The 22,175-nt window shown below is 39.3% G+C and overlaps 1 protein-coding gene across 2 annotated transcripts in view; it reads right to left on the reverse strand.

The window, feature by feature from the left end:
* The window catches only part of dtx1 (deltex 1, E3 ubiquitin ligase), a 94,342-nt gene that overhangs the window by 15,765 nt on the left and 56,402 nt on the right, over positions 1-22,175 (reverse strand). For both annotated transcript variants that reach the window (XM_061906840.1, XM_061906839.1), the window contains exons 4-9: positions 16,366-16,427; positions 16,097-16,258; positions 6,630-6,691; positions 6,368-6,526; positions 4,715-4,876; positions 2,755-2,844 (exon numbers count right to left, since the gene is read on the reverse strand). In XM_061906840.1, the coding sequence (XP_061762824.1) occupies positions 2,755-2,844; positions 4,715-4,876; positions 6,368-6,526; positions 6,630-6,691; positions 16,097-16,258; positions 16,366-16,427 (697 nt within the window). The remainder of the gene's footprint in view (positions 1-2,754; positions 2,845-4,714; positions 4,877-6,367; positions 6,527-6,629; positions 6,692-16,096; positions 16,259-16,365; positions 16,428-22,175) is intronic.

The following is a 22,175-nucleotide window of genomic DNA, read 5'->3' on the forward strand; positions in this document are numbered from 1 at the left end:
TTTGGGTGTCCCACGATTCGATTCAATATCGATTCTTGGGTCACGATTCGATTCAAAATCTATTTTTTTTTTTCAATTCAACAATATTCTTCATTAAAAAACGATTTTTTCCCGATTCAAAAGGATTCTCCTATCATTCGATACATAGGATTTCAGCAGGATCTACCCCAGTCTGCTGACATGCAAGCAGAGTAGTAGATTTTTGTAAAAAGCTTCTATAATTGTAAAGGACAATGTTTTATCAACTGATTGCAATAATGTACATTTGTTTTAACTATTAAATGAACCAAAAATATGACTTGTTTTATCTTTGTGAAAACAGTGGACACAGTGTGTTGTCAAGCTTATGAGATGCGATGCAAGTGTAAGCCACTGTTACACTATTGTTCTTTATTTTCTATTTTTATAAATGTCTAATGATAATGTCAATGAGGGATTTTTAATCACTGCTATGCTGAAATTATAACTAATATTGAAACTGTTGTTCATAATATTTATTTTTGTTTCACTACTTTTGGTTTGTTCTTTGTCGTGTTTGTGTCTCCTCTCAATTGCTCTGTTTATTGCAGTTCTGAGTGTTGCTGGGTCAGGTTTGGTTTTGGAATTGGATTGCATTGTTATGTTATTGCTGTGTAGTGCTTTGTTGGATTGATTAAAAAAAATAAAAATTAAAAATAAAATTAAAAAAACAATTAAAAAAAAAAAGAGAATCGATTCTGAATAGCACAACGTATTCGAATCGATTTTTTCCCACACCCTACTAATTAGGATACATGGTATGGAAACTGGATGGATCGTACAAGTCTGTTCTGCTACTTTTCTGTAGCCTGTCATTTAGCGTGTTAATTGAATGTTACCATTAAACTAGCAGTATTATAACCAACCTTCAAACTGTATAATTGTATTGCTTTTTTCAGTTTTTGCCCAACCGTATTATTAATTTAATGTGATTTCTACATGTATGTACTGGGATTGCAACTAACAAATATTATAAATTATATTAGCTAGACAACTAGTCATCGACTATCTTAACGATTAGTTGACTAATCAAATTGTTCTGAGTGTTGCTGGGTCAGGTTTGGTTTTGGAATTGGATTGCATTGTTATGGTATTGATGTGTATTGTTTTGTTGGATTGATTAAAAAAAAAAAAATCCCCCTAAAAACATCGATTTCAATTTTTTTAGAATCTATTCAAATTCGAATCGATTTTTTCCCACACCCCTAGTTCCTAGTGTGGCGCATATTTGTAAGTGTTAAAGTTGTTTATACGGCCACCCTCAGTGTGACCTGAATGGCTGTTGACCAAGTATGTCTTGCATTCACTTGTGTGTGTGAAAAGCTGTAGGTATTATGTGATTGGACAGGCACGCAAAGGCAGTGCCTTTAATGTTTATTGGCGCGCTGTACTTCTCCCTACATCAGTGTACCACCCTGTACAGCGGCATTTTAAAAAGTCATGAATTTAACTTTTTGAAACCGATACCCAAAATTTCCGATATTACATTTTAAAGCGTTTATCGGCCGATAATATCGGCAGTCCGATATTATCGATATAATTATATAATCTTTATACATTTATTAGTCACTGTTACATGCAGCCCTGTGAGGGTGCAACCTATCATAGGTGATGCATGTGTTGCCTTCTCTTCCCGATCATTATTTATGTTATTTGTTTTACAATTTGAGTTTAATATTTCAGCAACAAGCCACACAGTGCCATGCTGCAGACTGATCAGGTAATACAAAGTTAGCGGTCAATATTTGTTTCGACAGAGCTTGGTGACTATATTCCTGTAAGTACAAATATAATTGCGGTTTTATGTAAATTTGTTAAAACGTTTGTACAAATTTAACATGATCCTGATGATAACTTTTGTTGGCTTATCAATTGGTCTGTCCATTGTATGTTAGCATTAAGCTTGCAGCAAAAGAGTCAACTTTATTGTCCATTTAACATGACTCTTACTGGCATGTGTACTTCATGTGCATATTAATGTACTTTTTTGTGTGCTTAGTTTTACAGTAACTTCATTTTGGAGACTATCCATAAACAACTGCAAGTGTTTTTTGCCATCTGTGATTTAAAGGACGATTTAATTATCGGCCAAACTAAATTCCTATATTGATAGAGGGTAGAATAAAGTATGTAATGAATGAATCAATCAATGTTTACTTATATATCCCTAAATCACGAGTGTCTCAAAGGGCTGCACAAGCCACAACGACATCCTCGGCTCAGATCCCACATTAGGGCAGGGAAAAACTCAACCCAATGGGACAATGAGAAACCTTGGAGACTGGTGCAATGGACGTCTAGTGGATCTAGTATAATATTGTGAGAGTCCAGTACATAGTGGATCTAATACAATATATATAAATACACATGCAGCCTGTTACACTGCATAAATAAAATAAGCAGGAACAATTGACAAATAGAGAAAAACTATATCATTTAACAAAAAAAAAAGATATGTTTGTTCCAATAACTAATAAAACAGATTAATGAATGTATGATATTATTTTAACCTTTTTAAAAATAAATGCATCATAGTATTTAATACAGATAGTACGACGGTATGCATGCAGTAGATTGCCATTCTGTGGGAAACGCTACTATACAATGTTGGATAAGGTCCCTTTAAAACTGTATTTGAGCCAAAATACACACAGCAAAATGATATTATATATTTCTTGTGCTATTCACTCATTTATTTAGATCGCATAATGTACAGTACCAGCAAGTGGTTCTCACCTTCCTGCCCTTTTCGTTGTCTGGCAGGTAACACTGTCGGGGAAAACCTCTTGCGCTGAATTTTTTCCCAGGGTTGGGGTGCTCATTGGTCTGAAAAGATTATACAGTATATTAAACAAACATCTGCTACAATTTGCTCAAAAGTCACTGTAATATCCACAAAGCTTAACTTGTACACTACTCTATATACTTAATAAATACTTTACACAATGTACACTGGTTTGTTAGAAGCACACCATTCTCCTACAGCGGGGCTTTTTAGTGCCACACTAGTGGCTCTCTGCAGAATTTTTAAAAACGGATTGAAAAATGAAAAAGATGAGGGAAATTTTTTTGGGGCGGGGATTTAGTATCTTTTCTGTTTGAGAAAAAACATGACACAAACCTTCCCAATTGTTAGAAAGCCCACTGTTTAATATGTTTGTGTGTATGCTTCACTGATGAGAGTATTTGGTGAACATCGTTTTGTCCTACTAATTTCGGTGGTTCTCAACATATTGTGGACTGTGACGCAATGGTTGGTTTACATGTAAAATCTTCCATTCCTTCTTTGTCTCATTTTGTCCACCAAAACTTTTATGCTGTGCGTGAATCCACAAAGCCGAGCTTTGTTGTTGTTATTATTATTGACTTTTTGGAGTACTATTCAGGCATATTTGGTCAGTGCATGACTGCAAGCTAATCAATGCTAACATGTTATTTAAGCTGGCTGCATGTACATATTGCATCATTATGCCTCATTTGTAGGTATATTTGAGCTCATTTAATATCCTTTACTTTTATCCTCTTTGTTTTTAATTTATATTTGCATGTCTCATGACACATTATCTGTATGTAAGATTGGCTGTATTTCAGATAGTTGTTTGTGTGCCATGTTGTTCCAGACCACAGCAAACATTACATAGCTTCCCAAAGATTGTAATAAACTTATTAAAAGAAGACAGCCTGAAATTTCCTTCAACTTGGACACACACATCCATACCTTTGGCCATTAAAAGCCAGTCACTTCCAGGAGTTATCTCACCTTCTTAGTAGCCTCTGATTTACTAATGGTTTTTAATGTTTTAAAAATGTGTAGAATAAATATTACATTTCAAAATGTATGTCAACAAAAAATTGCTTAAGCATGTGACACATAGTTATTTTGATAGTAGGCTATTATAGCTAATATAGACACTTGCATCATTTGCTGCCATCATTATAACACATATATACAGCTTTTCATTTTTTGCAGCTCCAGACAGATTTGTTTTTTGGATTTTTGGTCCAATACGGCTCTTTCAACGTTTTGGGTTGCCGACCCCTGACCTACAACTAAGCAGATTTATCCATTTTATTAATTTGTGTGTAAATCCTGTCAAGACACATTTTTGACAATCAGGATAAAGATGTTGCTGTGAGAATTTGGTGACAAACACACCAATGTATGATTTAGATCTGCAATTTAAGGCTAATTTGTATGCAGGGTTGGTTGCTGTGTCTCCAGGGGTTCCGGGCCATGCTTTAGACCCCATGTAGCATGTGGCTGCAGTGGACAGAGCTGTGCTGACGTGACAGCTGAGGAGTGCTGTCGCTTAAGGAGACACAGCCTGCTCTTCTGCTTAAAAAAAAAAGGGTATTTTTATGACGTGACAGATCCACTGGCAAGTCAGGGTGAAATAAAAAGCCTTCCACACTCCCAGGTTCATCCTTCACCGTAGAATTCTACAACATCTTTACATGCGTAAATTCAGACTAGATTATTCCAAATCAGTTTTATCCTTCATTGACTGAGACACCCTTTTCAGTTTAGAATTCGAAATGGCTAGTAAGACACAAAATGACTTACAAGGCTGCAAGAATGATCAAACTTAAGCGGATAAAGCAGCAGCGGTAAGGCTTACAGGTCGCGTTAGAAAAGAAAGCCAGTGGATCAGAGCACAGAAAGCACAAGAGATTAGTGAAGTTTTATATTTCCAACCTGGACACCAGCAGGAATGTCATAGACGATTCGGATAGTCTTGGAGTCTGGGTAACCGGGCAGGCAGTGGGGGATGACATGGTACTCCATCTTCCCAGGAGGCTGAGTGCCTGTTTTCTCACCATAGATGGTCTTGCACGTTGGGCACTGAAGACTGCCATCCTGCTTGGGTGAAATGCATGCACTTGTAAGGGAAATTATGATCTCCATATTATTATTACTCTCACTGTATTTTTTGTTACCTTTTCTATATTTCAAGTACGACATTCAAGGGGCTTCTAATCAGACCTTATTGTTAAACACAAAGAAGGGCTTGTGGCTGCTGATGAGTGCCAGGTCAATGATACAATTCAGTAAAAAGAAACAAAAAAAACATCTATTCCTTTCTTTCATCTGAATCATTTGGATTTTGCGTTCTTATCATTAGCTTTGTGCAAGTTCCTAAAATTATATTTGCTAAAAGTACAAACTTAAAAGAAATGGCAAATTTTACCAATTATTGATATTTGATTTGATTTTGTTCCTTGTTTTATTGTAAACTGTATGGAGACAGAAGACCACAAGTAAGTTTTGGTATTGTAGAAAAATAAGTATGGAATGACACTGAGGTATTGTGAAATATTGACTTTAAAAATAAAACCGACATTTATTAAACAATTCTTTTTGTGAATCTTTTATGTACTATGTTTTTCAATGTCCTTAGCAGACTCTTTGTTTTATACTGTTATTGGTTTTTGAAGTTTTATAGGTTTTTATTTTTAACATTCCATTTTTCAGATTCACTACCATGAATTGATTAACGTGGACCCGACTTAAACAAGTTGAAAAACTTATTCGGGTGTTACCATTTAATGTAATGTGCAATCTACTAATAAAAGTTTCAGTCAATCAATCAAAAACTTGTCTTCTTTTCCACTCTCAACTTACTAGCAGGGTTTTCACATGGACTGGGATGTGGGGTTTAGGTGTAAAACAGGGTAAAAAAAATTCGGAAGATTCACATTGAAAAACATAATTAAAAAAATATCCCCAAAAAACAATGTCTTTTTGTAAAGTTTGTACTTTATTTTTCGATTCAAAATTTTACCTTACTAATCCTTGTTTTTACAAAGTTTTCTTAATACCAAAACTTGGCAGTGTTCTTTCTGTCTACATAAAAGTGCTGCAAGTTTATAAATCTTGCAAATAATTACAACTTACAATGAGATTTAATTGTTTTTAGTGCAACTGTATGGAAGCGACATAAAAAAACAATCAGACTAATAGACCATAAAAGTATTTAAAAAGTCTTAAAAACTTTTGCATCTCCCTTCTAAATCTTGTTTTATGTGTGTTTTAATAGGAATTAAATGTGTCAGTGATGATTCTTCAAATTCATGTGCTTGCACTTCCTGCTTTTGCATAAGCAAGGGCTGCTGTTAATATTTCATGCTACTGCACAGAAATGAGCAGAATTCATAAAATACATTTCTCAGAGTCTCGGCACTGGGCTGTTGTGAATGATGCGAGTGATCTAATAAGAGATCCCCATCTGTTCCTCGTACCGGCCTGCCAGTACCATATAGCTCAGTCAAGCCAAAAAAAGCCCAAGTTTGTAATTCGAGTTTAGAGATTGACATCATAACAATGGTTGGCACACCATTTTTTACCCACCTTATTGCCATTGTTGTACATAGCCACCAGGCACAGCAGATGGTACATATGGCCGCACTTGCCAAGTTTGCCCACCAGCTCTGGCTTGATGCCTTTGTGCTGTAGGACGCCTTCATAGCCTGATGCCGTGACCAGCCTCTCCATGCAGATGGTACAGTCCTACACCAGCCAAACCCAATACTTATAGCCGCCATTCTCCATAACTGCGTATTTTTTTCATATTTTCACGCCTGCATGATGCGTGTGCAGGTGTTTATCTTACCTCGTCTGGCACCACTTTAATTTTCTCAGTGTATCTTCTGACCACATCCTCTGGGGTTTTCCCTTGTCACACAAAAGATGAATAAATAAACACACAGCTGACGGGATGGCATCGCTTCAAAACAACGATGAAATAATGCTTGAATCTTTAAAGGATGCCAAATTCATCAGCATTCTCTCCGTACCAGCACATATAATGAAAGTGAATATTGCAGTGTGCATGTGAATAGTGAGGAATCACTGAAATTGATACATTTAGTGATGCTGGTCAACCTCCAATTTCATAAAATTAGAAAGTTATTTGTCATGTCGAAAATAGAAAACGCAAAACCAGTAAAATTGGCAAGTTGTGTACATTGTAAACAAAAGCAGAATACAATGATTTGCTAATCCCTTTCAACCTATATTCAATTGAATATAATGCAAAGACAAGATACTTAACGTTCGAGCTGGAAAACTGTTATTTTTTGCCAATACTCACTCATTTGGAATTTGAAGCCTGCTACATGTTTAAAAAAAGCTGGCACAAGTGGCAAAAGAGACTGAGAAAGTTGAGGAATGCTCATCAAACACTTATTTGGAACATACCACTGGTGAACAGGCTAATTGAGAACAGGTGGGTGCCATGGTTGGGTATAAAAGCAACTTCCATGTAACGCTCAAGGATGGGGCGAGAGTCACCATTTTCCAAACAAATGCGTGAGCAAATTGTCGAACAGTTTAAGAACATTTCTCAACAAGCTATTGCAAGGAATTCGGGGATTTCACCATCTACCATCCGTAATATCATCAAAAGGTGCAGAGAATCTGGAGAAATCTTTGCACGTAAGCGGCTAAGCCCGTGATCTTTGATCTCAGGCGGTACTGCATAAAAAATCGACATCAGTGTGTAAAGGATATCACCACATGGGCTCAGGAACACTTAAAAAAAAGCACTGTTAGTAACTACAGTTCATCGCTACATCTGTAAGTGCAAGTTAAAACTCTACGATGCAAAGCCAATAGTGTGGACTGTGATGCAACAGTTTGTTTACATGTAATATCTTCCACTCCTTGTCTAATTTTTTTCACCAAATAGTTTATACTGTGTGTGAATGCACAACGGTGTGCTTTGTTGATGTTATTGACTTGTTGGAATGCTAATCAGGCATATTTGGTCAGTGCATGACTGCAAAGCTAATCAATGCTAACATGCTATTTAGGCTAACTGTATGTACATATTGCATCATACAAATGGGGCATAATTAAGTTAAAGTTAAAAATTTAACTTAATTATGCCTCATTTGTAGGTATATTTGAGCTCATTTGATATACTTGACTTCTATCCTCTTTGTATATAATTTACTTTTGCATGTCTCGTGACACATTATCTGTATGTAATATTGGCTGCATTTTTTTCATATTTTTGGAATAAAAATACAATATAACATACATCCATAAACCTGGATGCATATGAAAAAGTGCAATGTATTTATCTGTACAGTAATGTATTTATTTATATCTGCACCTTATTGCTTTTTTTTATCCTTCACTACCAAGAGCTAATGCAACGAAATTTTGTTCTTATTTGTACTGTAAAGTTCAAATTTCAATGACAATAAAAAGGAAGTCTAAGTCTCTAAGTCTATTTATCTCCGACAACAATAAAACAGCTCTGGTGAGCCCTTTAAGTGATGTGGAATTACAACGCAGGACACGCAATGCTAACGATATGGCTAATTGTTATAGCTACGACTGTCAAGATGACCAAGTTTTTGCAAAGCAACATGTGCATTGTGGTTTCAACACAGGACGTGATGGAGTATTTACATGTCGTGGTCGTGTTGTAGTGCAATGATGCTTGGAGGATCCTCCTAGCTACCGGTGAGTACTGTAAACAAAAGCTACTATAATGGGTGAAACAAGTGTAAAGTTGACTATATGGTTGTTATTTCATGTTTAAATAATAAATAAATGGGTTGTACTTGTATAGCGCTTTTCTACCTTCAAAGTACTCAAAGCGCTTTGACACTACTTCCAAATTTACCCATTCACACACAAATTCACACACTGATGGAGGGAGCTGCCATGCAAGGCGCCAACCAGCACCCATCAGGAGCAAGGGTGAAGTGTCTTGCTCAGTTTTGTTTAGATAAAAACAAACATGTTCAAAAGGCTGTAAACAGATTGTTTTTATGCTGTAACTCTGAAAATATTTGATTTATTAATAGCAATACTACTTTGCTGAAATGTGTTTGCTATGGTTAAAGGCCTACTGAAATGAGGTTTTCTTATCCAAACGGGGATAGCAGGTCCATTCTATGTGTCATACTTGATCATTTTGCGATATTGCCATATTTTTGCGGAAAGGATTTAGTAGAGAACACCGACGATAAAGTTCGCAACTTTTGGTCGCTAATAAAAAAGCCTGGCCTGTACCGGAAGTAGCAGACAATGTGTGCGTGACGTCACGGGTTATGGAGCTCCTCACATTGTTTACAATCATGGCCACTAGCAGCGAGAGTGAGTCGGACAGAGAAAGCGACGATTTCCCCATTAAGTTGAGCGAGGATGAAAGATTTGTGGATGAGGAAAGTTAGAGTGAAATACTTGAGAAAAAAAAGACAGGGCAGTGGGAGCGATTCAGAGGTTATTAGACACATTTACTAGGATAATTCTGGAAAATCCCTTATCTGCTTATTGTGTTACTAGTGTTGTAGTGAGATTATACTGTCGTACCTGAAAGTCGGAGGGGTGTGGCCACGAGTGTGGTGACCGCCAGTGACTCTGAGGGAAGCCACACAGCAGCCTCTTTGACAGGTGCACGAGGAACGACGCAAGCTCCGCTCATGTCTACGGTAAGAGCTGACTTATTACCACAATTTTTCTCGCCGAAACCTGCCGGTTGACATGTGGTCGGGAACCATGTTCGCTTGAACGCTCTGTTCCATAGTAAAGCTTCACCTTTGGGAATGTAAACAAGGAAACACCGGCTGTGTTTGTGTTGCTAAAGGCAGCTGCAATACACCGCTTCCCACCTATATCTTTCTTATTTGACGTCACCATTATTAATTGAACAAATCGCAAAAGATTTAGCAACACTGATGTCCAGAATACTGTGTAAGTATGTGATTAAAGCAGACTACTTATAGCTGGGATCGGGCTGGAAAAAAATGTTTGCTACAACCCGACACGTCACGCGCACGCGTCATCATAATGACGTTTTCAACAAGATACTTCGCGCGAAATTTAAAATTGCAATTTAGTAAATTAAAAAGTCCGTATTGGCATGTGTTGCAATGTTAATATTTCATCATTGATATATAAACTATCAGACTGCGTGGTCGGTAGTAGTGGGTTTCAGTAGGCCTTTAAGCCTGGAATCCAATTGGTTGGGATAAACAAAGGGCATTCAAATTTGTAATTCCACTTTGAGTTAAAAAAACTAAAAATCACTGAATATTCATTATCCAATATAAAAAAATGTATGTTGTAAAATCATTACGATCCGTCTACCCTTGGGCCGGCGGAACTGTAGGTACAGGGATTGAAGCGGAAAGATTGAGTCGTGTTTTTTTCACTCCACTTCACACCTCACTTTTGATCATTATTCTGCTAGGCAAATAGAAAAACAATGAAAGAAACATTTTGATGACTGAGTTAGTAACAAATATGCAGAGAGATTACTGCCTTTCCTTTAGAAAGAACTAATCTGTTGAGACTTTATGCACTGGAAACAAATTAATAAGGACAAAACCCACATCAAATATTTGTTTATCTCTTTGATGCTCACTCAAAGTTCGGTCTAATTAGATTTTTGAATGTTTTGCAGTTTCTGCATGTGGAATTCTTGCCTAACGTCATGCACAACCTCAGGGGAATCAAAATGAGAAGTTCTATTGTACGCATGTTGAAGAAGTCATCTTTCAACTAGTGCATATCTACCGAGCATGAAATATCTGGTGAACCCTGTGTGCATGTGTGTGTGTGTGTGTATCCAGTGGAGCATGGTTAAGAGTGCACCGACAGCTTAGACCCCTACTGCTCTTACAGAGGCTATTTCCCCCCTTGGGGGTTTCTTTATTCAGTTCTGCTGACATACAAACAAACAGGAATAGAGAGCAGCAAGAAAAATACAAAAGAACCAGAGCAAGTGTCACAAACAAACAAAAAGCACAACAACTATACATGCACACACCGATGCCCACGGTTATCCGACATAACCGGTTCTTGGAAGAAAGCGATTAACACTGCACTACCTTGCCTGCCTCCTCTAGATGTGCACTCAATAAATCACTGGTTATCTGATGTTTTGTTTCTCAAGACACATGTACAGTTGTTGTGGTGATGTAGCTAAGATACGGGGGACAAGGATTGAATTAAGACCGCTTAGACAAGGGGTGTCCAAACTTTTTCCACTGACAGCCGCACACTGAATAATCACAGCAAGCGGGGGCCATTTATTTAAAAAAACAATACAATATATGTACAAAAAATATACATTTAAGCCTCCACTCAGGCTTGATCCCGGGGACCCAAAAGGGTTTTGGTAAACACGGTGTCAGAAGGGTTAGTGCGTCTGCCTCACAATACGAAGGTCCTGCAGTCCTGGGTTCAAATCCAGGCTCGGGATCTTTCTGTGTGGAGTTTGCATGTTCTCCCCGTGAATGCGTGGGTTCCCTCCGGGTACTCCGGCTTCCTCCCACTTCCAAAGACATGCACCTGGGGATAGGTTGATTGGCAACACTAAATTGGCCCTAGTGTGTGAATGTGAGTGTGAATGTTGTCTGTCTATCTGTGTTGGCCCTGCGATGAGGTGGCGACTTGTCTAGGGTGTACCCCACCTTCCGCCCGATTGTAGCTGAGATAGGCGCCAGCGCCCCCCGCGACCCCAAAAGGGAATAAGCGGTAGAAAATGGATGGATGGATACAGTATTATCATTTTTATTATTATTCAAGTTTTAAATCTCTGGATCAGGGGTGTCAAACTCAAATACAGAGTGGGCCAAAATTTTAAACGGAACAAAGCCGCGGGCCAAGGTTGAACAAATGAACCTTTTAATAGGGACCCAAACAAGTTTTGCATTAAATATTGAACAAGCAAAGCTTATATAACTTTAGTGACATGCAAAATCCAGTTCCAAATAATAATAATAATAATTAAAAAAAAAAACAATGGCATATCAAATAAAATTTAAATAAAAATTGAATGCCTTTTTTTGTATTTGCAATCTTCTGAGGTAAATATTACATTTTTTCCACAGGCTAATAATACATTTGAAAATAAAATAAGAATAATGAATGAACCAAACATTCAAGCCTTGGAGTAGCAAGAGAAAATGCATGAATAAAACGTTAATTATTGGTCAGTTTGCTGGAAGTTTCCCGGAAGAGTTAGTGCTGCAAGGGGTTCTGGGTATTTCTTCTGTTGTGTTACGGTGCGGATGTTCACCCGAAATGTGTTTGTCATTCTTGTTTTGTGTGGGTTCAGAGTGTGGCGCATATTTGTAACAGTGCTAAAGTTGTTTATACGGCCTCCCTCAGTGTGACCTGTATGGCTGTTGAACAAGTATGCCTTGCATTCACTTGTGTGTGTGTGTGTGTGTGTGTGTGTGTGTGTGTGTGTGTGTGTGTGTGTAAAAGCCACAAATATTATGTGACACGCTCTTAGTATGGAGGAAAAGCGGACGTGACGACAGGTTGTAGAAAACGCTAAAGGCAGTGCCTTAAATGCACGCCCCCAATATAGTTGTCCAGGTGGAAATCGGTGGAAATTCGGGAGAATGCTTGCCCCGGGAGATTTTCGGGAGGGGCATTGAACTTCGGGAGTCTACCGGGAAAATTAGGAGGGTTGGCAAGTATGAGTATCAGCGTTGAATGCGGTGTTACTGCGGCACAGACGCTGTATAACACCGGCAGGCCAGCTCTAATGCTAAATTGGTATTGCCTCAAGGGCCACTTAAATTACACGGCGGGCCAGATTTGGCCCGCGGGCCAGAGTTTGACACCCATGCTCTAGAACAACATTAGGTCTGTCTGTCAATATGACGTTTTTAAAGATTTAAGTTGAATGCTCTTTTTGTCAAAGAAAACCATGTTTTTTTTATTGAAAAAAACACAAAATATGCAATATTTTCACCCAATAACATTTTTAAGTAGAATGTTTGAGATTACATAATAATTGGAGCTGGAAAAAGGTCAACAACTCATAACACCATTGATTTGGATTCACTATTATTTTTTGTGCAATGACACTTAAAAACAAAACACACTGATCCAAAAGTGTTAAAAAAATAAATTATACTTTTTTTTTTACTGTTTACTTTTAACACAATGGTCTCGAGATCAACTTCAGATCTATCCGTCAATTATAAGTTTTTTTTTTGTTTATATTTTTTGTTTGTTTGTTTTAGGCCATTCTTTAAAAAAAAAAAAACAGCTCAGTTTTTTTATATGGCAAACACAAAATATCCAACATTTGCCCCAACAACTATCTCAAAATGGAATATTTAATGTGACGTAATTGGAGCCTGGAATTAGTCAATAATTCATAATTGATTTTGATTCAGTATTTTTTTTATAAAGAAAGAAACAGCCTGTATGGCACCTTTGTGTTATTAGAGTAAACATTGCAACATGTTCTTGTTACATTTCACCTGTTTGCTCTTTTATACCACTTTTTATGTTTAATTTTTTTCCATAGTATTTTTAAAATGTGCCGTGGGGCTGTTAAAAAATGACCTGCGGGCCGCAAATGGGCCGCGGGCCGCACTTTGGACACCCCTGGCCTAGTGGTTTGAAACCAGATAAGAGTCTGCAATGTTTTGAAAACTGCATTTAAATCCAAACAGGCTGTGCAATGTTTACTGTCATAGCTTCAACTTGTTCTAAAAGCTGGCTTTCATGTCCTTGATGACACTGTCATGATCGCTTGATGTTCAAGGCAAAACGGCTGTCAGTCTTTAAACGAGGCAGCATTGTTGAAGTGCACTGGCAAAGCCTCCTGCGATGTGCCATTGCATCCAAGGTTAGACATATTTGACATTTCTTACAAGGTCTTGAGGGTAATAGGGACAAAAAAAATATTACGCTAAGGCAGGGGTAGGGAACCTATGGCTCTAGAGCCAAATGTGGCTCTTTGGATGACTGCATCTGGCTCTCAGATTGTCAGGTTTGCCCCTGACAGTGTGTTTGTGTTTTGGTTTTTCCTGTGAGTGTGTAGTATTTCCTGTCTTTAGTTCCTGTCAGCGCTCTGTCTTTCTCCCTGAGTGCTGTGTCCCCTCAGCTACGACTGATTGGCACCTGGCCACACCCGTTGCCAATCAGCCCGCTCCTATTTAGACCTGTCTTCCCATCCAGTCAGTGCTGAAATATTGTCGATGTCACTTCCGTATTGTCGCTCCTGTCGTGTCGTGTCATTGCAGCGTAGCGGTAAGCTATATTTCGGTTTCTGTTTGTAGCTTACTGTCTTTTGTTCCCTGCTTCTGTTTTGTTTTCATTCTACAAGTAACGACTTCTGTTTTCTTGCTCGCTACCCGCTAGCTTCCACGCTAGGCCCCTTTTTGTTTTTTCTAGCTTCCATGCTAAGCTCCTTTTATTTTCTAGCTCCCATGCTAGCTCTCTTAGTTAGTTATCCACCTCGTGCGCGCCTTTTGTTGTATTCCTTTGGTTTGTTCTGGTATCTTTATTAAATCATGTTTTCTCACTCCATGCCTGCCTCCATCTCTGCATCTTGGGGTTCATCACCAACTAACTCTGACACAGATAAATCTTAGCTGACATTGCTTAACACAATAAGTAATTAATCATTTTGCTGGTAATCACAGTGTTAAAAATAACGTTCAAAATATAAAACATTCTCATGCATTTTAATCCATCCATCCATTTCTACCGCACCTGTTCAAGAAGTCGCATTATTGGTAAGAAGTATTTTATTTATTATTGGTTAGCTTCAGAATAAAAATGTTATTAAAAAAAAAATAAGAGACTTATTGTACTCTAAAAATGTTGGTCATACTTAAAAATGCATGCATTTAGTTGTATTCAGTGTTAAAAAAATATAATATGGCTCTCACGGAAATACATTTTAAAATATTTGGCTTTCATGGCTCTCTCAGCCAAAAAGGTTCCCGACCCCTGCGCTAAGGGGTCTGTGAAGACAGGCCAATTATTAGACTTAGACATCCTTATTGTCATTCAAACTTGAGCTTTACGGTACAAATAAGAACAACATTTTGTTGCATTAGCTTGTTGTAGTGCAGGATAAAAGAGCAAAGATGGCGGTCCATGAACCGTGTCCCAATGATGGAAAGCCTTTCTCAACACGTTTTGAACACGTCGCCAACAGTAGTACCACGGATCTGCACGAAGTCCTCCACCCTCTACTTTCTATCAACTGCAGTTCCACCGTGTGAGACTGTGATACTTCCGTACAGTTGTCGAGTTCACTGTCGATCTTCACATGGCAAAAGGTGCAAATGGCAGTTAAAAAAAAAAAAGCAAGTGTACACTACAGTATAGTGCAGTCTGAAGGGCATACTAAGAGAACAAGTGCATCATGGGATAGGGATAGAAGCCTCACTGATCAATTAGGACAAAGACTCCCTTGGAAGGTCCGCAGTTTTCATGGGTTTCATTGACCTGTTTTCATTTAGAGCAGGGGTCTCAAAGTAATTTTAGATCGGGGGCCACATGGAGAAAAATCTACTCCCAAGTGGGCCGGACTGGTAAAATCACGGCACGATAATTTTAAAATAAAGACAACTTCAGATTGTTTCCTTTGTTTGAAAATAGAACAAGCACAAATGTAAAATTCATAATGGTTTTTTTTTTTACACCTACATGTAGCGGTTAATAATTTGTCGTTATTTATATTTCTGAATAAATTATACTGATAATGTTCATCAGTCAATTCATTGGTGTTAATTTTCAATTTATCCAGATAAAAAAAGTGTATCAAAAACAAATTACATTATGTTATTTATGTAGTTTGATCATTTTCCTTTATGTGGTTTATTTTGTACATATGTAGCATCATCTACAAAGAATTGCTATTACGACATCCAGTGGACACATTTAGAACCAAGGGGATGGGTCAAATGCAGAGGAAAATTTTCACCACACTTAGTGTGTGTGTGAAACAATCATTGGTACTTTAACTTTAACTTTTTTCATTCATTCAAAGATTTTAGGTACATTTTTATACTTAGCAAACTCCTCCCGCGGGCTGGATGAATCCTGTTCACGGGCCTGATACAGCCCTCGGGCCATACGTTTGACACCCCTGACTTAGACCCCAAGACCCACCCACCCCCTGTTAACAAGATACGCCATGTTCAGCCTGCATGACATGTATCATTTAGCAACTTGTAACAGCAATACTTTTACAAAATCAGAAAGAAAAGCCATTTGATGGTATGTTTTTCTTCTGAGGACGCCCCAAACTCACATGCTCCTGCAACTGCCCCACTGTACCTGTGTCCAACTTACCTCTCCTCAGATGCTTTTTCTTTGTCTTGCGTCGCATGCCGTTGATCCCCGGCACAGGCTTCATATCGCTCTTGCTGATGGCCGGTGGGTGCAGAATGGGCTTTGGTGCTCGAGTCAGGCAAACAGGCAGACCTACAGCGCACATCAGGATACCGGTCATACCTGATACATATGTACAACACACACACACAAATACACACACAGAGGAATTGGATTTTGTTATTGCATGTTTACCACAAAGAATATATTTTTGTTTACTGCCATCTAACCTGCTAGTGCTGGGTGCACTGGTCCAGATCCAGTCAGGTTCTTGACTGGAAGAGCAGGAACCCTACAAAGAGAAAGAAAAGATCAAAGTACATGCTTGTGGATTCAACCTAATGACTAGTGCTCCTGCTGGAGACACCGCAAGTGAAAAAAGATTGCGTATCCTTCCTGAGAAAGGAGACATGCTTATTTTTCTGCAAAATAATGGTCAGGTGACATAGTTGATGGTTGCAAAATTGCACAATGCACACTTCCATTGGACTTGACTGGCTTGTATTTGTCACTGAATGATGTAGTTTCAAAGAATATTTACAATTTCTATGAACATCCATCCATCCATTTTCTACCGCTTATTCAGTTTTGGGGTGGCGGGGGGCGCTGGCGCCTATCTCAGCTACAATCGGGGGAAAGGCGGGGTACACCCTGGACAAGTTGCCACCTCATTGCAGGGCCAACACAGATGGACAGACAACATTCACACTCACATTCACAAACTAGGGCCAATTTAGTGTTGCCAATCAACCTATCCCCAGGTGCACATCTTTGGAGGTGGGAGGAAGCCGGAGTACCCGGAAGGAACCCACGCATTCACGGGGAGAACATGCAAACTCCACACAGAAAGATCCCGAGCCTGGGATTGAATCCAAGACTGCAGGACCTTTGTATTGTGTTATGTAATTATCACATAATAATGTATGTTGTATTTTTGTTTGCCTTTTTACTATATTATTATTTTCAAAACAAATATTTTTTCCTGGGGACCCTCAGAGAGCTATTGAGGCTGTAAACATTTGGGTTAGCACACCCATGTTTCTTCAAAACTAAATTGATGCTCTTCAACCTGTTTATCTTTTTTTCCCCAATGTGAATCGATAAGAACCGAATTGTTGAGCAGAATCGAAAATGTAAAGGAAAAAAAAATCTTACCAATTCCCATCCCTAACCTACACACACTTAAATATCTCTGCTCCGAGAAAGGCCTGAGGTGTTCGGCGATAGAACCAAGAGGTGTTTCATAAATCCGCTTCTACTGACCGCTCTGATGTTAGGTGTCAGCCTCTGTTGCAGTGCCAGCAGAAGCTCTTCAAAAAGCTTAGGGTGAAAAAATAAATAAATACAAAGCCCCGTGGAGTCTGCTGTGTCCTGTTGACTTGATAGTAACAGCAGAGCAGTGGACCAAAGACCTGGGGCTTCATGTAACAAGCTTGCGTATGCACAAAAACATGCCGTACGCCCGTTTTCTCGGCAAAGTTGAGATGTGTCCAGTCTGACGTTGACGTAGAAATGTACGCTACCTCACGTCAAGCCTATAGCTGAGGTACGTACATTTCTACCGGCCGTGGATATCTTGGCGACAAACAGTGAGAATGCTGGGTAACAGTTTACATAAGAAAGTGGCAACTTTTACTCCTCAGACTGATTGATGTGCCCATCAGTGACAAAAGTACTGACTGACTCCTGTTGTGCAAATACTTTTTTGTTTATGAAAGTCATATACAGTCGATTAACCAGCCAGAGTTTCAATACAAAATTTAAGAACACAAATACCCAAAATTAAGTAATGACTAGTGATGTCAAATCTTTACATTTTCTAAATTGGTATAATCATAGTCGCTAATTGGTTCCATTTTAATGAATTACAATTTAATGTGTTCATCATGTTTAGTTTTGCATGGGCAAAGTGACTCCACAAAGACTGTACATACTGTACATTTAACAATGCTAAAGTGGAACTGCACTTTTCAAAAAAAAATAAATTGCCTATGTGAGACAAGAACTAGGGCTGTTAAAATTTCTGACTTTACTCATTTGCTTAATCACAATACAATATTGCATTAATAACAAACACAAAATAAATGCAATTTATTTTTGACTGTACAAGTTCTTTTACCATAACCACTATATGATTGGGGCGGTAAAACTCGGTTGGTAGAGTGGCCGTGCCAGCAACTTGAGGGTTCCAGGTTTGATCCCAGCCCTAGTCACTGCCGTTGTGTCCTTGGGCAAGACACTTTACCCACCTGCTCCTAGTGCCACACCCACACTGGTTTAAATGTAACTTAAATATTGGGTTTCACTATGTGAAGTGCTTTGAGTCACTAGAGAAAAGTGCTATATAAATATAATTCACTTCACTTCACATGACCAATGATCAGATCAATACTTCAGTACAAAAATGAGTGAGGAGACTGAAATACAGCCTGAGAGGACTTCAGAAAAAAAAAGTTAAGTTGTGTGAACAAATGACATGCATTCAAGTAAAACATTCCTGGATGACATTCTGACATTTGCATGTGTGTACAACTATTGGGATCTTTCCTTGAGCATTTTTAATTACGTATGCAAGTACTAAACCTGTGATATTTCATGATTAATCAAAATTCCAAAATGTGATTGATTTGATTTAAAAAAAAAAAAAGATAATATTTGACAGTCCTACTTTTCTCTTTTCTATGCAGTTCAAATTAGTCCCGATACAATAATTCGTTACCTGTATCAAAATGTGATGTTTGACACTTTTCAAAATAAAGGGGACCACAAAATTATTTTACAGAAAATGTTATGATACATGAAACACACATTTTTTATTGCAATCAATTAACAATTTTGGCATTAAATAGCATACTAGACAACTTCTCTTTTAGTAGTATGTAGGCTCCTTATTTAGCAGCTGATGCATGCAGTAACATCCATCCATCTTCTTCCGTTTATCCGATGTCGGGTCGCAGGGGCAGCAGCCTAAGCAGAGAAGCCCAGACCTCCCTCTCCCAGGCCACTTCGTCCAGCTCCTCCCGGGGGATCCCGAGGCGTTCCCAGGCCAGTCGGGAGACATAGTCTTCCCAACGTGTCCTGGGTCTTCCCCGTGGTCTCCTACCGGTTGGACGTGCCCTAAACACCTCCCTAGGGAGGCGTTTGGATGGCATCCTGACCAGATGCCCGAACCACCTCATCTGGCTCCTCTCGCTCGATGTGGAGGAGCCAGATGGAGGAAACTCATTTCGGCCGCTCGTACCCGTGATGTTGTCCTTTCGGTCATAATCCAAAGCTCATGACCATAGGGGAGGATGGGAATGTAAATCGACCGGTAAATTGAGAGCTTTGCCTTCCGGCTGAGCTCCTTCTTCACCACAACGGATTGATACAGCTTCCGCATTAATGAAGACACCGCACCGATCAGCCTGTCTATTTCACGATCCACTCTTCCCTCACTCATGAACAAGACTCCGAGGTACTTTAACTCCTCCACTTGGGATAGGGTTTCCTCCCCAACCCGGAGATGGCATTCCACCCTTTTCCAGGCGAGAACCATGGACTCGGACTTTGAGGAGCTGATTCTCATCCCAGTCGCTTCACACTCGGCTGCGAACCGATGCAGTGAGAGCTGAAGCCATCAGGACCACGTCTGCAAAAAGCAGAGACCTAATCCTGCAGCCACCAAACCGGATCTCCTCAACGCCCTGACTGCACCATGAAATTCTGTCCATAAAAGTTATGAACAGAATCGGTGACAAAAGGCAGCCTTGGCGGAGTCCAACCCTCACTGGAAATGTGTCCGACGTACTGCCAGCAATGCGGACCAAGCTCTGACACTGATCGTTACATGCAGTACCAGTCATTTCCCATTGTATAATCTTGTCAAAATGATGAGGGACAAGCGGTATTATTAATCTACTTGTTCATTTACTGTTGATTTCTGGTTACATTCTGTTTTAACATGTTCTATCCACACTTCTTTTAAAATGTATTAGGCAGATATTCGTCTGTTGTTTGGATACTTTACATTAGTTTTGAGTGATAGTACATATTTGGGTATCGATCCAATGCCCAAAATGTCATACATTGGTCATAATTAAAGGTCTCCTGTTTCAGAGGACGTTTTTCCTGAGTTTATAACAATAAAACAAGACAACAAATGTAGTGATAATAAAGCTGGGATAGGCTCCTGCACCTTCTTCGGGACCCCGACAGGGACAAGCGATAGGAAATGGATGGATGGAACAAATATTAATGTAATCATTGTAATATCTAGTATATACGGCTTTTGAACATGGTATCGTTACAGTCGATCTTTGTATAGATCCACCCATTTGTTTACATTCAGGAGCGCAAGCTTGCTGTTAGAGATTAGCTGTTGTATCCTCCTATGTTGTGCAGTGAAGCATGTTTAGCTATTCCATGTCCTGTTGGAATAATACATAGAAACAAAAGCTGTCTCAATTTGCCGCCTAAATCCTTTGCAGTGCGCATTTGTGGGGTGCAGACGTCATCGCGTCACATGTGTGCATGCCGTGTACACTTTGCACACATTCATATACCATGACCTTTTGCGCACTCAACTGTGAACATTATTTTCAACATGGCGGCACTTTGGGCCTTCCAACGACAGGGACAATGTGCTGGAGTGTAAGTCACTGATCATAAATCATATGATCAATTATCATATTAATCCCCTGAATCCCCCCCAAAAATGGATTAACGCGCTGGAATATAAAGACAATTTAACATACATCCGGTGCTTCACGGTGGCAGAGGGGTTAGTGCGTCTGCCTCACAATAAGAAGGTCCTGCAGTCCTGGGTTCAATTCCAGGCTGAGGATCTTTGTGTGGAGTTTGCATGTTCTCCCCGTGAATGCGTGGGTTCCCTCCGGGTACTCCGGCTTCCTCCCACCTCCAAAGACATGCACCTGGGGATAGGTTGATTGGCAACACTAAATTGGTCTTAGTGTGTGAATGTGAGTGTGAATGTTGTCTGTCTATCTGTGTTGGCCCTGTGATGAGGTGGCGACTTGTCCAGGGTGTACCCCACCTTCTGCCCGATTGTAGCTGAGATAGGCGCCAGCGCCCCCCGCGACCCCGAAAGGGAATAAGCGGTAGAAAATGGATGGAAAAATGGAAAACATACATCCATAAACCTGGATGCATTTGCAAAAGTGCAATACATTTATCTGTAATCTATTTATTTATATCTCAATCAATCAATGTTTACTTATATAGCCCTAAATCACTAGTGTCTCAAAGGGCTGCACAAACCACTACGGCATCCTCGGTAGGCCCACATAAGGGCAAGGAAAACTCACACCCAGTGTGACATCGGTGACAATAATGACTCAGTGGGACGTCGGTGACAATGATGACTATGAGAACCTTGGAGAGGAGGAAAGCAATGTAGCCCTAAATCACTAGTGTCTCAAAGGGCTGCACAAACCACTACGACATCCTCGGTAGGCCCACATAAGGGCAAGGAAAACTCACACCCAGTGGGACATCGGTGACAATAATGACCCAGTGGGACGTCGGTGACAATGATGACTATGAGAACCTTGGAGAGGAGGAAAGCAATGGACATCTACCACCTTATTGCTTTTTTATCCTGCACTACCACGAGCTAATGCAACAAAATTGTGTTCTTATCTTGACTGTAGAGTTCAAATTTGAATGACAATAAAAAGGAAGTCTAAGTCTATCCACAAGTCATCTCAGCCCTCCTAACGAGAGGGCCAATGTGCTGTGAAGTGTCTTCATATTGACTTGTTTGGTTCCGCACACTGTCACTACCAGATAGCGTGTGTGGCACTATTTGGACAAACTGCCCCAAATGTGCTGCCAGAGATGTTTTTGAGTCATTCTGCGCTGCATTGTGCATTTTTTCTCAACTTGTGGGTTGATAGTTGGTAGCGTGTGTCATTATTTTCTTGCCTGGTAGGGATGTAATTTTGTAAGTAGGCCGATAAGTCAATTAATCAAACGATGAATGAAAATTAACTTGATAGCTTTGCTGGCATTGATAAATTGCAAAGTACTTGTTTTTTTA

Source organism: Nerophis ophidion, linkage group LG07 (genome assembly GCF_033978795.1).
Source record: "Nerophis ophidion isolate RoL-2023_Sa linkage group LG07, RoL_Noph_v1.0, whole genome shotgun sequence".
Taxonomy (NCBI): domain Eukaryota; kingdom Metazoa; phylum Chordata; class Actinopteri; order Syngnathiformes; family Syngnathidae; genus Nerophis; species Nerophis ophidion.